The sequence below is a fragment of the Microcebus murinus genome, chromosome 16, assembly GCF_040939455.1.
Source record: "Microcebus murinus isolate Inina chromosome 16, M.murinus_Inina_mat1.0, whole genome shotgun sequence".
NCBI lineage: Eukaryota > Metazoa > Chordata > Mammalia > Primates > Cheirogaleidae > Microcebus > Microcebus murinus.
Genome location: NC_134119.1, coordinates 68,588,394 through 68,604,958, shown reverse-complemented (window position 1 = coordinate 68,604,958; position 16,565 = coordinate 68,588,394). Strand labels below are relative to the sequence as shown.

Sequence of the window (16,565 nt, the reverse complement as noted above, 5' to 3'; positions counted from 1 at the left end):
TGGATCCTCCAGCTAAAGTTGCCTTGGACAACCACATAGCATTAGGTCACCTGTTAGCTGAACAAGATGGGGTATTCCTAGCAGCAAACCCCTCCTGCCGGGCTTACATTAACTCCGCAGCTGAAGTTGAAATGTACGTGGGCCAAAGAAGGGCGCAAGCCGCATGGTTGTAACGGGATAAAAGAAGCTGACTCGGGATTAGATGACTGGTTTTCTGGGATCCCACAAGGGATCTGATCCATGTTTTCCAGCATCTTTCAATTTGGCTGGATCCTTTTGTGGTTCATAAACATGACGATTGGGTTTTCACACAGATGCGTGAGATGTCCCTCTCAGTCATTGTTACATTGTCGGCACATTACCTGTCTGTCATGAAAAATAAATAAATAAATACTTTATTTATTTTTTTTTTGAGACAGAGTCTCACTCTGTTGCTTAGGCTAGAGTGCTGTGGCGTAAGTCTAGCTCTCAGTAACCTCAAACTCTTGGCTGTAGAGATCCTTCTGCCTCAGCCTCCTGAGTAGCTGGGACTACAGGCATGCACCACCATGCCCGGCTAATTTTATATACATATATATAAAAATATTTTTTAATTTATTTATTTTTTTTGAGACAGAGTCTCACTTTGTTGCTCAGGCTAGAGTGAGTGCCGTGGCATCAGCCTAGCTCACAGCAACCTCAAACTCCTGGGCTCCAGCGATCCTCCTGCCTCAGCCTCCCAAGTAGCTGGGACTACAGGCATGCGCCACCATGCCCGGCTAATTTTTTCCTATATATATTAGTTGGGCAATTAATTTCTTTCTATTTATAGTAGAGATGGGGGTCTCGTTCTCACTCAGGCTGGTTTCAAACTCCTGACCTTGAGCGATCCGCCCGCCTCGGCCTCCCAGAGTGCTAGGATTACAGGCGTGAGCCACCACACCTAGCCTAAATAAATAAATTTATTGATTGATTTGGCTTGGCTGGGCACCGTGGCTCACGCCTGTAATCCTAGCACTCTGGGAAGCTGAGGCAGGAGGATTGCATGAGCTTAGGAGTTCGAGACCAGCCTGAGCAAGAGCGAGACCCCGTCTCTACTAAAATAGAAAAATTAGCTGGGTGTCATGGCACATGCCTATAATTCCAGCTACTCGGGAGGCTGAGGCAGGAGGATCGCTTAAGCCCAAGAATTTGAGGTTGCTATGAGCTAGTCTGATGCCACTGCACTCTACCCCAGGCAACATAGTGAGACTTGGTCTTAAAAAAAAAAAAAAAAAGAACTGCGGTTGCAGGATAGTGAAACCCTTTTGGACTTTGGACGTCTATAACTGTAGGAGAGTAAATATGTGTTGTTTTAAGCTTCCAAGTCCAATGGCAATTGGTTACAATAGTCATAGGAAACTAATACAACCAGTATAGACAGTATCCCCATTTCTATGGTGCACCTGGCTTACAACCTACGGCACGCTAGAATCCGTGAAATGCAGAAGGACGTTAGAAGTTGGTAACTGCTATGAAAAAATAGAGCAAAGAAAAGGAGTGAGGGCCAGGCGCGGTGGCTCACACCTGTAATCCTAGCTCTCTGGGAGGCCGAGGCGGGTGGATCGTTCGAGTTCAGGAGTTCGAAACCAACCTGAGCAAGAGCGAGACCCCATCTCTACTATAAATAGAAATAAATCAATTGGCCAACTAATATATATGGAAAAAATTAGCCGGGCATGGTGGCACATGCCTGTAGTCCCAGCTACTCGGGAGGCTGAGGCAGCAGGATCGCTTGAGCCCAGGAGTTTGAGGTTGCTGTGAGCTAGGCTGACGCCACGGCACTCACTCTAGCCTGGGCATCAAAGTGAGACTATGTCAAAAAAAAAAAAAAAAAAAGAAAAGGAGTTAGGAAACACTGGGGCACAATGGGACAGTGTTAAATAGGGTGTTCAGGGTAGGTCTTACTCAGTAGGTGGAATTTAAGCAAAGATTTGAAGGAGGAGAGAGAGTAAGGATGTTTCTTTGTGCAGACAGAATAGCCTGTGCAAAGGCCCTGAGGCAGGAGCACGTGTGAAGTGTTTGAGGAACATCCATTAGGCCAGTGTGGCTGGAGCAGAGAGAGGTTGAGAGGGGACGAGATGATGTCAGAGAGGGAGTGGAGCCAAATCATATAGGGTCATTCAATTCTGTGACACCACTGGGGCCTCCGTTCCTTTGAGCCTACCCTTTTTTTCCTCTATGTCCTTCCCCTCCCGCCATCACTTCTCTTCCTTCCGCGCCCAGCATAGATTCTATGGTCAACCACCATCGTCGCATCCTTGCACACACAAACTTCACTTCCTTTTTGCAAAGTCTTTCTCTCTCAATCACATTCAACTGGCAGAGTCCCAACCCTGGTTCACATGAACTCTGCCTTGTCTGTGGCTGTATTGATCAGCTGAGCCTGCTGAGGGGACACACTGCAACTGTGTGACTGCAAACCTCGAGTGGACACTCAGAGCCAACCAGCGAGGCCTCCACAGGCCCCTTCCCCTTTCTCTAAGAAATCATGTCCTACCCTTCTCATTCCAATGCCTCCCCCACCTCATTTTGATTTCTTCTTTTTTCTTTTCTTTTTCTTTTTCTTCTTCTTCTTCTTCTTCTTCTTTTTTTTTTTTTGAGACACAGTCTTGCTTTGTTGCCCCTGCTAGAGTGCTGTGGCATCAGCCTAGCTCACAGCAACCTCAAACTCCTGGGCTCAAGCCATCCTCCTGCCTCCCAAGTAGCTGGGATTACAGGCATGCGCCACTCTGCCCGGCTAATGTTTTATATATATTTTTGGTTGTCCAGATAATTTCTTTCTATTTTTAGTAGAGACGGGGTCTTGTTCTTGCTCAGGCTGGTCTCAAACTCCTGACCTTGAGTGATCCTCCCGCCTCGGCCTCCCAGAGTGCTCGGATTATAGGCCTGAGCCACCGCGTCCGGCCTACACTACTTTCTTCCTGCAGCATCTTAAAAGGAACCCAAGTTCAAGAGTTGGGGCCCCTCCATGTCCCCTCAAGCCCTCTTTACTTACAGGCTGAGGCACCGCCTCTATCATCATAGAAAGATGATTGGTGGGATTATCAGGCAGTCAAAAGAGGGGCAGGACTAAGGACACTTAGTGAGGCCTGGGATTGGTGGAAATGGCAATGATTGATGGGAAGGGGGCGGAGCCAACATAAAGGCATAGGGGAGCAGGGGAAGGGCGTCACCAGCACTTTGATCTACAGAGGATGACGCTGGTCATCTTGCGAAGTAACAGATGAGGCAGACAAGGAGCGGGACTATAGCAGTGAGTGACAGTGATTGCCAGTGTTGCCCCATTGTGAAAAAAGGAGCCACAGAGAGGCAGACTGTAACTCACAGATAAGGGGTGGAGCCACCAGAGTGATTGACAGCAGCTGTATCCCGCCATTAGGGGGCAGGGGTTGTGCGGAAAAGTTATCATCCCTCAGAGGGCCGCAGGTGTGACTGACTTCACAGTTCCTCCTGATCGGAAGAGCCTCCTGGTCACCCACATGTTTCACACACAAGCATCCAGCTGCAGGGGCGTCCACAGTAATATTTAGGAAACCCACAATCCCTGCAGGAAAAAAAAGAACTGAAATAATTGACCACAAAAGAAAAACATTTTTCTGTATGATTAAAACCACTAATAAACACAGTTCAGAACAAAATGACAAACTGGGAGAAAAATATTTTCAACATATATAACAGATATTTAATAACTGCCCCATTGTATTGTCAGCTCAGACCTCTCTTCTGAACTCAAAGCTGTATACGCAGCAGCTGACATCACTTGTGGTTGACTGAGACATTCCAAACGCAACATGGTCAAAGCTAGACTCCGGAGCAGCCAGCCTCCAAGACGGCTCCCAATTATTCCCACCTCCTGCTGTATCCTCTCCCCCCACGGTGAATGAGGGCTGGCCTGTGTGACCCTTAGCAGACCTCAAAAGTGACAATATTGGTTATAGAAGCTAGGTTGTGCTGGGAATTGTGGCTTCACCTGGGTCTCTCACGCTGGTGAAGCAGCTGCCATGTTGTAAGGGTGCTCAAGCAGCCCTGTGGAGGGGTTCCCAGCCACTAGACTGCAGCGTGAATGAACCACCTTAAAAGTGGATTCTCCAGCTTTGGCGAAGCCTTCAGATGATGCCAGCCCGAGCCAACAGCTGCCTGTAGCCCAATGGGCCAGAACTTCATGGCCAAGCTGCTTTCGGATTCCTAACCAAGAGAGACCATGAAAGATGATTGTTTCTGTCCTAAGCTACTCAGTTTGGGGGCAACATGTTACATAGCATTAGGTTAACTAGTACACCTTTCCAAGTATGCTTTTCTCTAAGTCTTTCCAGTACTTGTAGATGACAGCAGTATTTATATAATTGTAATAATGTAAACATTGAATGTTCCCCCTGGAATTTATCTCTTTTTTTAAAAAAAAATTCTACTTTCCCCCCTCCTCACTACTGCACTTGACTAGTCTTAAAATATATATATATATATACACACACATATATATATAATATATATATATATAAAAGAAAAGAAAAAAAAAATTCTGAGGTGAAAGTTACCTAAAGGAAAATGCAAAATCACACATGTACAGCACTTATCCATGCTTGAAAATCTTTACACTAAAATGTTGGTGAAAATAAACGAAACCATAGTGCTTTATTTACACTTAAGATTTGTCCATTCTTCTATAGCAAAGTTGTATCAATTTTTTAAAGTCCCAGGTATATAATTAAGTAAATAAATAAATAAAATTCCTCATTAGTATAGAAGTGAGTAAAAAAATAAAATAAAAACAAAAAAGGAAACCAACTGCAGATCAGTAAGTAAAGTCTGCTTTTATCTACATAAAAAAAAGTGCATAGGCTGGGCGAGGTGCCTCACGCCTGTAATCCTAGCACTCTGGGAGGCCGAGGAGGTTGGATAGCTCGAGGTCCGGAGTTCAAAACCAGCCTGAGCAAGAGCGAGGCCCCGTCTCTACTATAAATAGAAAGAAATTAATTGGCCAACTAATATATATAGAAAAAATTAGCCGGGCATGGTGGCACATGCCTGTAGTCCCAGCTTCTCGGGAGGCTGAGGCAGCAGGATCACTTGAGCCCAGGAGATTAAGGTTGCTGTGAGCTAGGCTGACGCCATGGTACTCACTCTAGCCTGAGCAACAAAGTGGGACTCTGTCTCAAAAAAAAAAAAAAAAAGTGCATGATCTTAGCACTCTGGGAGGCTGAGGCGGGAGGATCACTCAAGGTCAGGAGTTCGAGACCAGCCTGAGCAAGAGCGAGACCCCGTCTCTACTAAAAAAATAGAAAGAAATTAGCTGGACAACTAAAAATATATAGAAAAAATTAGCCGGGCATGGTGGCGCATGCCTGTAGTCCCGGCTACTCGGGAGGCTGAGGCAGGAGGATCACTTGAGTTCAGGAGTCTGAGGTTGCTGTGAGCTAGGCTGACACCATGGCACTCTAGCCCAGGCAACAGAGTGAGACTATGTCTCAAAAAAAAAAGTTCATGCTGATATTGACATACAAATCTAAGCTAGAAAGCCAAAGAGCTCTAATAGGGATTCTTAGAAATGTTTGTAGGCCCCTGATCAGTAGGTCTATTTAAAAATGCAGATTCTGGGGCTCTGCCCCAGGCTTTCTGAACCAGAATCTTTAAGGGTGGAGCTTGTTAAGATTTGAGACACTTAATCTGGAAGAACAGGGGCAGTTGGACAAACAGAGACACTGCAGATTTTTATACGATTTGGATGGTGGTGGGACACAGGTGATTTTTATTTGTATGTATTCGAGTATTTTCCAAATACAACAGTAAGAATTGGGATCCTGAGACCCGCAGTGCCACTCACCATGAAAGGACTGGCATCTAATCTGACCCTCTCTCCCTCCCCCCAGACCCTGCTCTGACATCCGCCTGTCCCTCCCACTTGCCCAAAGAAACACTTGTGGTTAATGAATCTCAGAAAAGGGATGTGAAAGTTAGAAGAAAAAGTGACAGAAGCTAAAGGATGGGGGTGGGGAGGTGGTCCCAGCTGGGCAGACCCCACTGCTGCTACCACTAAAGTTGGGAGTGAGGAGCAGCAGGCACCTGGGATCCCACTCCTGAAGACCCTGCAAAAATACCCTGCACAGACCTTCAAAATCGTCCTTGTCCCCCTGTGTCAACCTCTGAGACACTTCATGTCCTGGTCACCTCCCAAACCTGGGGGGGTGGGGCGTGAACAGGGTGGAGTCTCAGGGAAAGCAAATGAGGCCCCAGGTCTGCCTGGGTCCACTCCTGCGTCCTCAGAGATGTCCCCACCATTGCCGCTGCTGTCCCTGCTGCTGCTGCTGCTGCTAAATGTGGAGCCCACCGGAGCCAGCCTGATCCGGTATGGTGACCCATCTGCCATCCCCACACCTGGGACCCATTATCCACCTCTTGCCCTTTAAGTCTGGGGCTCCCCAGTTCAGTGACTCCCAAACCCCGCACCCCAGGATCTCTGACTGCTCTTTCTTGGGTTCCCAGATCTCTAATCTCAGCTCTCACCACTGAGGGGTCCACTCTGGCATCTCCGAAGACCAGAGTCCTTTCAAGTCCAAGACCCTTGCTTGAGAACCCCTCCCCCTCCCCTCAAGAGCCCCCTGCAGACCCCTGTCTGAGCTCTGATCATCTGGTACTGGCGTCTCCAGCCATGTGACCCCCGCCATCTTGGAGACCCAGATCTGTGACCTTTAAGCGAAGACTCCCCAGATTCACACCCTCCACTCTGTTTAGGCCTCAAGAAGTCCAGTTTCAGGGACCCCCCCCAAGAGGTCCTCCCCCCAACCCACCAACTTACCTCCCCCATGTCTCCCTTCCTCTCCTCTCTTCCCCTCCCCCACTGGGACTGTGCGTTCCAGGAAGTGTTTTCCCCACTTCACATTCCTGTGCCTCTCTAAGACTGAGTCCTGGGGCGTGGGGGCCAAGGCGCGAGTGAGGGGACAGCACTCCAAGAAGTGACTAAGGGCAGGTACAAAAATATTACTGCACATGATGTTTATTAGCCTGCTTTCTGAACTTAATATATCACGGACCTTCTCCAAGTCCATGCAGATGGCAGTGAGTCTCAGACTGCTGTCTCAAGACCATCAGCATCAGCAGGACCTGAGAGAACTCGTTAGAAATGCAAATTCCTGGGCCCCATCCCAGACCTACTTAATCAGAATATAAGAGATCTGAATTTTTTTTTTTTTTTTTTTTGAGACAGAGTCTCACTGTTTTGCCCCGGCTAGAGTGCCGTGGCATCAGCCTAGCTCACAGCAACCTCAACCTCCTGGGCTCAAGCAATCCTCCTGCCTCAGCCTTCTGATTAGCTGGGACTACAGGCATGCACCACCATGCCCCGCTAATTTTTTCTATATATTTTTAGTTGGCCAGTTAATTTCTTTCTATTTTTAGTAGAGACGGGGGTCTCCCTCTTGCTCAGGCTGGTTTCGAACTCCTGACCTCGAGCAATCCTCCCTTCCTCGGCCTCCCAGAGTGCTAGAATTACAGGCGTGAGCCACTGCACCCGACCCGAGATCTGAATTTTAACTAGCTCTCTGGGTCAGGGATTTACATATTGTCTGGGTTGCTTTTGATCGATTTTTACAGAGTTGAATAGTTATCACAGAGACTGTATGACCTGCAAAATCTTTACAGAAAGCTTTGCCCGACATTGTGCTGTAGGTGATTTTGTGTCATGCTAAAATTTGAGAACCACTAGTATAGAGAGCTACTTCCTTCTTTTTCATGGTCCAGTGGATTCCATTCTATGTATAGCAGAACCAAGCTGTGTGCATTGTTGGTCACTGGAGTGTCTCCAGTTTCCAAAATTAAACACATCCTCATAAACACGTATTTCTGCATTCATCCAATGATCTCCTGTAGATTAAATTCCTAGAACTGAAATTGTTGGGTGAAAAGGTGGGTACAGCTTTAAGGCATTTGATACATATTTGCCAAATCTAGCCAACAGGGAGTATTCTCAGTTCTTTGCCAATCCGCAGGGTGAAACAAGGTTTCTCAGTCTTGTCATGTGTAGTTCTTTGATGACTACAGGGGTCGAACATCTTTCCATGTGTTTAGCCCTTTGCACTCCCTTGCTTTTTACTCGATTCCTTTATTCTACTCCGGATTTAATGTTTTAAATATCCCAGATTTTATGAGGCATGGCAGTAGAATAAAAAATTGGAGTTTCTTTCCATACAAACTTATTTATTTGGATTTTTTATATTTCAAATTATTGATACATTCAAAGAGTAATTTTAATCTCTATAATTTTTGCTAACCATGTCGAACACTTGACATCCGAGTGCAAAGGGTTAGAAGCTCTTTGTAGTTCTTTTGCAAAATACCTGTTCATGTCCTTTGTCCATTTTCCTTCTTAGTGTCAAAGTGTGAAGTGAAGTGAGGCTGCCACAGTTTCATGGCTGCTTATAGAACACACAAGACTGCCAGGTCAGAAACAAAGGGCAGTTTATTACTCCCAGTAAGAATAGTAGCAAGAGGCCTGCCGTGGTGGCTCATGCCTGTAATTCTAGCACTTTGGGAGGCCGAGGCAGGAGGATCGCTCGAGGTCAGGAGTTCAAGACCAGCCTGAGCAAGAGTGAGACCCCTGTCTCTACTAAAAATAGAAAGAAATTGGTCAGACACCTAAAAATGTATAGAAAAAATTTAGTGGGGCATGGTGGTGTATGCCTTCAGGCCCTCCCAGCTATTTGGGAGGCTGAGGCAGGAGGATCATTTGAGCCCAGGAGTTTGAGGTTGCTGTGAGTTGGGCTAACACCACGGCACTCTAGCCCGGGTAGCCCAGGCAACAGAGTGAGACTCTGTCTCAAAAAAAAAAAAAGTTGTAGCAAGAGTCTCAGGATTGTGTCAGTTTTCTGAGCCCACGTTTCCATAGCATGAAGTGGGTAAGGCCAGGTGATACTTGCATGTGCAGTAAGGTGCATTGCAGGAAAACCACCCTGGGCTTAGAGAGTCTAAATCTTTTATAATGGATCATAAGCCTGCCTGCCCTTTTCTCTAGAGGGGGACGTTGTTTGTCTTCCAAAGTTGCTCACAAAACAAAATCCTTGAAAAGACAGTCTGGATAAAGAAAAGCCATTGCCTCTATAGAAATGTGAGAGACCTATGGAGGATTGTCTCCCAGCACTGTGTTGTTTATCTTATACTTATTTATTTCTAGCAGCTCTTTGTATATTAGGTATAGTTACTCTTTGACATATAACTTGTAATTATTTCTCCCAGAATATTTGTCTTTTCTTTCTCTCTCTCTCTTTCTTTCTTTCTTTTTTTTTTTTTTTTTTGAGACAGAGTCTCACTTTGTTGCCCAGGCTAGAGTGAGTGCCGTGGCGTCAGCCTAGCTCACAGCAACCTCAAACTCCTGGGCTCAAGCAATCCTTCTGCCTCAGCCTCCCGGGTAGCTGGGACTACAGGCATGCGCCACCATGCCCGGCTAATTTTTTATATATATATTAGTTGGCCAATTAATTTCTTTCTATTTATAGTAGAGACGGGGTCTCGCTCTTGCTCAGGCTGGTTTTGAACTCCTGACCTTGAGCAATCCGCCCACCTCGGCCTCCCAAGAGCTAGGATTACAGGCGTGAGCCACAGCGCCCGGCCTCTTTCTTTCTTTCCATTCTTCCTTCTCTCTCTCTCTCTCTCTCTCTCTCTCTCTCTCTCTCTCTCTCTCTCTCTCTCTCTCTCTCTCTCTCTCTCTCTCTCTCTCTCTCCTTTCTGGACAGAGTCTTGTTCTGTCACCCCAGCCAGAGTACAGAGGTGTCAGCCTAGCTCACTGCAACCTGAAACTCCTGGGCTCAAATGATCCTCCTGCCTCAGCCTCCTGAATAGCTGGGACTACAGACAAGCACCACCACACCTGGCTAATTTTTCAATTTTTTGTTTTTGTAGAGATGGGATCTTGCTCTTGCTCAGGCTAGTTTTGAAGTCTTAAGCTCAAGCAATCCTCCCATCCCAGCCTTCTGAAGTGCTAAGATTAGAGGCATGAACCACTGTGCCTGGCCCTGTCTTTTAACTTTATTTACAGTTTTGTGGGGAGATGGGGGTTGGGAAGGGAGTACAGAGGCTTAAAAATTTTTTTTTAATTTTTTTTCTTTTTTTCTTATTATTCAGGATGACTTGAGGCTTAAAAGTTCTGAGTTATGCTTATCAATACTTCCCCCATCGAAAGCATTTCTAGTGCTCTTATAATTTTACATTTCATATTAAGTCTTTTTTCTTTTTTTTGAGACAGAGTTTCACTCTGTTGCCCAGGCTAAAGTGAGTGCCATGGCGTCAGCCTAGCTCACAGCAACCTCAAACTCCTGGGCTCAAGCAATCCTCTTGCCTCGGCCTACCGAGTAGCTGGGACTACAGGCATGTGCCCCCATGCCCGGCTAATTTTTTCTCTATATATATATTAGTTGGCCAATTAATTTCTTTCTATTTATAGTAGAGACGGGTCTCACTCTTGCTCAGGCTGGTTTTGAACTCCTGAACTTGAGCAATCAGCCCAGACTGGGCCTCCCAGAGTGCTAGGATTACAGGCATGAGCCACCGTGCCCAGCCTCATATAAAGTCTTTGATATATCTGGAAAGGATTTGAATATAATTAAGATTTGGTGCCTACATCCCCCACCCCATGGTGGGGAAAATGTCCCCAACCTCACGAATGAAGTGTGCAAGGGCTCATCATCTCAGGGTTTTTGCACAATCTGGATTTTATGTTAGGGTCTTTGGAGACCTTTGAGAATGTCAATTCCCTGGGAACAGCTTATTTTAAGGTGTTTTGATACCGAAAGGTCTTTGGGAAGGTCTGTTTGGGATGGTTTGCTCATGTAGTCTTTGGGTATTTGTCATCATGGTATCTTTGATGAAGTTTCTGGTAATGACTGTTATTGTGGGGCCTTGAAGGTGTTTAATTTGTCATTATTTCCCTATTTGGGAAAGTCTATTCTAGAGGGTCTCCCGGAAGGGTAGCTTCCCAACTCCCAGAATCCTCTTCTCTTCCCTGCAGGATCCCTCTTCGCCGAGTGCACCCGGGACCCAGGTCCCTGAAGCCGCTGAGCGGATGGGGAGATCTGGCAGAGCCCCCCGGCTTGGGGGCCTCGTCCCGGGGGGACAAGCCCGGCTTTATGCCTCTCACCAAGTACATGGATGTGAGTCACAGCCCTGCACAGCCGCCACCCCATGCCCTCCAGCCAAACCCTCAATGTCGCTCTCTGTGCCTCAGGTCCAGTATTTTGGGGAAATTGGGCTGGGAACGCCTCCACAAAACTTCTCGGTCGTCTTTGACACTGGCTCCTCCAACCTCTGGGTCCCATCCATGAGATGCTACTTCTTCAGCCTGCCCTGCTGTGAGCTCTCATGGGGGAGAACAAGGCTGAATCGGGGTGAAGGGAGAAGTGGGGGGCTGGGCCTCGGCCTCCCCCAGGCTTGGGAGGAGCCATTCTTTTCTGAGGCCCTTACAGGTCAGAAGGTCAATGGGGCAGGAGGCATTGGGGCGCCTCCCCTCACCCAGTGACATCTCTCTGGCCCTCTGTCCTAGGGTTCCACCACCGCTTCAATCCCAAAGCTTCTAGCTCCTTCCGGCCCAATGGGACCAAGTTTGCCATTCAGTATGGAACGGGGCGGCTGGACGGAATCCTGAGTGAGGACAAGCTGACCGTGCGTGGCCTTGGACTCCAGCAAGGCTTGCGCCTGGGAGCACCCCAAAGTCATCTGGATTAGGGAGGGGCTTGAGGAGGAGGGGCTTCCCGAGCAGATGGATGGAGCTTTTCAAGCGGGGAGGCGGGCCTTCCTGAGTGAAGGGGTGGGGCTTCCCAAGAGGGAGGTGGGGCTTCTTGGGTGGAGGGGCGGAGCTTCTCAAGCAGGGAGGCAAAGTTCCCTGGGCTGTTAGGGCTTTTTTCCAGATGACCTGGGATTCGTGCATTGGTTTGGAGGATCTCGGGGACATGTGGATAACGTCCTTCCAGAATTAACTGGCCGCATCTCAATCTACCGCTAGATTGGAGGAATCAAGGGTGCATCAGTGGTTTTGGGGGAAGCTCTGTGGGAGCCCAGCCTCGTCTTCACTTTTGCCCACTTCGACGGGATATTGGGACTCGGTTTTCCTATTCTGGCCGTGGAAGGAGTTCGGCCCCCGCTGGATATATTGGTGGAGCAGGGGCTACTGGATAAGCCTGTCTTCTCCTTTTACCTCAACAGGTATTGGGGGAGGGGCTACCTATCTATGACAGCTACCTGTCTATGAGTCTTATCCCCAAGAAGGAAGTTCGGCCCTCCTGTAGGAAGTCTCTTACCCAGTGCAGAAAGTTCCACCCTTGATTCAGGAAGTCACTGACCCAAAGCAGGAAGCCTCAACCTCTTTACTCTCCATTCAGGCAGCCATCCTTCCAACACAGAACACTCTGTCCTCCATTCAGGAAGTCACTTACCCAATATCAGAAACACCTGAACCCTATTCAGAAGTCCCCACTGTTCACATAGCAATTTGGGACACACTAAAGAAACTCACCAGCTGTTCAAAATACTCCATGTTTCAAAATCAAGACAGGAAATTCCATGCCCCACCCAACCAAATACTCAACTTAGGAACCCTCTCTTCACCATAAAGAAAGTTCAAATTCCATCTGAGACCACTTACCAGAAGTCAGAAAGTCCCACCCACCTTTTGGGAAACTCAGTCTTATGCCCCCAAAGTCCCACCCACCATCCAAGAAGTCTCTGCCTTCCCTCCCGGAGGCCTATCACCACAGTCAGAAAATTCTGTTACAGTCAAAAAATCCTATGCGGATTCAGTTAACCCAACCTTGAACCCACTCAAGAAGTCCCACCTACTTCTTAGTAGATAGATCCCACCCTCCTACACCTTCCAGGAAGTCCCCACGCCCTCTTCCCATCACTCTTGGCCAACTCAGGAAGTTAACACCTCTCTAGATACCAGGACAAGCAATTCAGAAAGTCTCACTACCTACCCAGGAAGCCACCCCAGCCCTGCACAAGTCACACTCTCAAGAGCCAATTCAGAAATTCCACAGCTCCACTGGGTTACTATGATATGCAACTCAGGGAATTTCCCCCAAAAAGTTCTAACTTCCACAGCCAATCCAAGAACTCCCATCCCCCAATTCAAGAAGTTCACGCCGCTCCAAAGTCCTAACCTCCATCAGGAAAAGTCCCCTTTCCCTTTGCTTCTGGCCTTGGTTACAGGCCCACCACCCCACCTAGAACCCCAGAAATGACCCAGTTGGCAAGAAGTCGCATCGCTGGCCACTCCTAGGCCAGTGACGCTGACAGCACTCTGCCTCCGCAGGGACCCTGATGTGGCTGACGGAGGAGAGCTGGTCCTGGGGGGCTCAGACCCAGCACACTACATCCCGCCCCTCACCTTCGTGCCAGTCACGGTCCCTGCCTACTGGCAGATCCACATGGAGCGGTGAGGGACTTGGCCTTCTGGGCCTGGAGCTGGGGTTGGGGCCTGCACTGCTAGGACCCTGCCTCTAATGACTGCCCCCTTCTCCCTCCCAGTGTGAAGGTGGGCACGGGGCTGACTCTCTGTGCCCGGGGCTGTGCTGCCATCCTGGATACAGGCACTTCTCTCATCACAGGACCCACTGGGGAGATCCGGGCCCTGAATGCCGCCATTGGGGGAATTCCCCTGCTGGCTGGGGAGGTACGGTCCCAGTCCCCGGTGGGTGTGGGCTGGAGAGTCTGACAGCAATTTGATGGTGACCACTGTGGCCCGAGGGTGGGAAGCAGGTAGGTAGCGGGGATTCCAGGGCAGAAGGGACTGGTACTCATGAGTGATGGGCTGGAGGGTAATGGGAGGGAGCAAGGACACTTCCCAGGTGTCTATCCTGAGTGACTCAGTGGATGGGAGAGGGGATGACAATGCAGGTTTATTTAGGCTTGGGTGACAGAAGCCTAGGCAACAGGCTTGTCCACACCGGGCGCTGAATGCTTCGGTGCACTGTACGGACATCACCCTATGGCACTCGGGTGCCACGAACGGGATTTGGGCAGAGCAGGACTCTCCCATCTTTACTTGTTCCTCTTCTCCTCTAGTACCTCATCCAGTGCTCGAAAATCCCAACGCTCCCCCCAGTCTCCTTCCTCCTTGGCGGGGCTTGGTTTAACCTCACGGCCAAGGACTATGTCATCCAGGTAGGTGGCTGTCACAGTGACGTCATATGACTGGATGTGAGAGGGTAGGGCTGGGAGTGAGAGTGCACCAGGACGGGTCGGGGCCACGCAGACGTTTTTTGGTCCAGGAGTCGAGCGCGGGGCGAAGCACTGGCTCCGGGGAAACGGCCCGTGTGTAACATCCCGCTGTCCTGTCTTGCTGCGCGCAGATTGCTCGGGGCGGCGTCCGTCTCTGCTTGTCCGGCTTCCAGGCCTTGGACATGCCCCCGCCTGCAGGGCCCCTCTGGATTCTCGGCGACGTCTTCTTGGGAACCTACGTAGCCGTCTTCGACCGCGGGGACACACACGACAGTGCCCGAGTGGGCCTGGCCCGCGCGCGGCCTCGCCAGGAGGGACAGCGAGGGGGCGGGCCCGCGCAGGCGCAGTTCTCCGGTGGCCGCCCTCGTTGAGCGCAAGCACCCAGGGTGCTAGCGGAGGTGTCACTACCCGGTAAAAACCCGCTATTTCCATTGAACGAACCTGGCTGGGCTGCTTCTTTTACGTGCGTGATGTTTAGAGAGAAAAGTTAGTGTCTGGACCTCCGTAGTTGAGGAGGAGAGGGCCGGGAAACATACCGCCTTTTTTCTCCAAGGCTAACACTGGTGAGGGGGTCTTATACTACGAATCCCATGAAGCCCCTCGTCCACACTGCCTCTCGTCAAAGGCGCCCGGCACCGCGGAGCATCACGGGCGTTGTAGTCCATACCGTGTTCACGCCCTGGCGGAGGCAGGCGCAGCCACAACATGCGTGGGAGGCGACAGGTCGCGACGGCAGCGACAGGTGGCAGTGGGGGGTGGCTGAAATCGGTAAAGGGTTTCCCAACCTTTGTTTTAAGCGGAGGGGATACCATTCCCGCGGACCTCGTCTCCTGTTCCTTCTCTCTCCCCTTGGGATTCCAGGACCCCTGGGTCCGCCATAAAGGCGGAGCCTGAAGCCCCCGGTTGGGGGAAGCGGTGCTGCCCCTCCTCCGGCGGTGATGTCATTCCCCCCTCCGCAGCCTCATGCTGTCCGGAGCTGCCAGGGCTGGGTCACCCCTCCCCCCATCTCCAGCCCGGGATCCCCCCATCCCCGCCTCGCCTCGACTTGGGGTGAGTACGGGGGAGGGGGCGAAGGCTCAGGGTCCGGGGACGGTAAGACAGCCCAAATCTCAGTTTTGGAGGCGGGGGACTCGGGAGACGGAGACCCAAAGATTAGAGCGGAGATTCCCCTTGATTCAGAGCTTTGGGACCAAGGTACTTGGAGGGTCTGGGGGACCAAAGATGGTACGCAGGGAGTTCCCGTGTTGTCAGCTTTAGTGCCTGGAGATCCCCTTTTCTGGATTCGGAGCTGATAGGAATGGGAGTGGAGGAACAAGGAAGGAGTCCTAGAGGTCAGGGAGGGGAAGACCCTTCCCCAATTCCAGGGCCTTAGAGAATGGGGGAGGAAACGCTGGAAGAGGGCACTGACGATGACGGAGCTTGGAGTTGAAGCTTTCAGGAATTTTGTGCCTTGAGGGCCTGGGAAAGGATCGGTTGGGGAGGAGCAGGAGTGAGGAAAGGATCTGAAAACGTAGACAGACATTGGCCTCTCCTCCCCTGGTGTCTGTTGCCAAAAATAGAGTCCACTTCTCCCTAGTCTGTGAACACAGCTGGGTGTCCTGTACCCTGAGCCCCCATCATGTCTCCAGAAGCCCCCTCCTCCCTGATGGGTGGGTGGAGAATTCAGACTCCGGTGGGGTCTGGGGAGGACCAGGAGGGAGTGATGGCATCCAGATTTCTCAGGCCTGATGGAGTCTGGACCACCCTGTTACTCTTTGCCCACTGCCTCTTCCCATCGTCCATCTTCTCTAATCCTAAATCTCATCCCCTATTCTCCCTGTTCCAGCTCCTTTTCCCCACCAACCCCCACCTTGTCCCACACCTTCTGACCTCTGCAAAAAAATGCTGATTTGGTAACTTGATCCCGTGCCTGGCTGCTATTAAAAGCGGAAGAGAAAAGTAGGGTTGGGGGAGAATGTAAGGGAAGATAGCTGACTTGGTCCTTACCCTAGAGCCTAGCCTACACTCCCAGCCCCTAGGGCCTACCCAACTCTGCTCCAGCCTCCATCCGGTCCCCAACTTTCCCAGGAGCCTCACTCAACCCCAGCCCAGTCCCTCACCTCAGGATTCCCTGCTTCTGCCTGGGGGCACATCAGAATTTGGGGCTGGAAGGGGTAGGAAGTGCTTAGGTCTTTTCTCAGCCGTTTTGGGTCCCATCAGAGGCTTAATGGCTGGCCGAGGATCCTGGATACTGGACTGGGAGCAATGGGAGAGCCCAGGGTCTGGAGAGTGAGAGAAACCACCTCCCTGGTCTGCAGAACAGGCCCCACTTCTGCAACTCTCTCTGCAGTGACGCAGTCCCAGCC

General features: G+C 50.0%; 1 protein-coding gene and 1 non-coding gene across 3 annotated transcripts; both read left to right on the top strand.

The window, feature by feature from the left end:
- The first annotated feature begins 270 nt into the window (after positions 1 to 270).
- LOC142861542 (small nucleolar RNA U13) lies at positions 271 to 372 on the top strand. Its single transcript, XR_012912768.1, has one exon. It is a non-coding gene; the product is annotated as a small nucleolar RNA U13 (small nucleolar RNA).
- Positions 373 to 6,220: 5,848 nt separating this feature from the next.
- On the top strand, positions 6,221 to 14,656 carry NAPSA (napsin A aspartic peptidase). Of its 2 annotated transcripts, XM_012754170.3 has the most exons (9): positions 6,223 to 6,364; positions 11,015 to 11,156; positions 11,231 to 11,354; positions 11,546 to 11,664; positions 12,005 to 12,204; positions 13,313 to 13,435; positions 13,528 to 13,672; positions 14,065 to 14,163; positions 14,352 to 14,656. In XM_012754170.3, the coding sequence occupies exons 1-9, from the start codon at positions 6,285 to 6,287 to the stop codon at positions 14,589 to 14,591; spliced, it is 1,272 nt and encodes a 423-aa protein (XP_012609624.3). In that variant the 5' UTR covers positions 6,223 to 6,284; the 3' UTR covers positions 14,592 to 14,656. The 2 variants fall into 2 exon arrangements, with proteins under 2 accessions (XP_075849357.1, XP_012609624.3); XM_075993242.1 differs by lacking the exons at positions 11,231 to 11,354; positions 11,546 to 11,664 and having other exon boundaries at positions 6,221 to 6,364.
- The last annotated feature ends 1,909 nt before the right edge of the window (positions 14,657 to 16,565 follow it).

What these genes read in the sequence shown, in the direction of transcription:
- NAPSA (XM_012754170.3), top strand. Translation starts at nt 6,285, where the DNA reads ATGTCCCCACCATTGCCGCTGCTGTCCCTGCTGCTGCTGCTGCTGCTA. An exon ending in CTCTCACCAAGTACATGGAT is followed by an intron (nt 11,157 to 11,230) that starts GTGAGTCACAGC and finishes TCTGTGCCTCAG; the next exon opens with GTCCAGTATTTTGGGGAAAT. An exon ending in CTTCTTCAGCCTGCCCTGCT is followed by an intron (nt 11,355 to 11,545) that starts GTGAGCTCTCAT and finishes CCTCTGTCCTAG; the next exon opens with GGTTCCACCACCGCTTCAAT.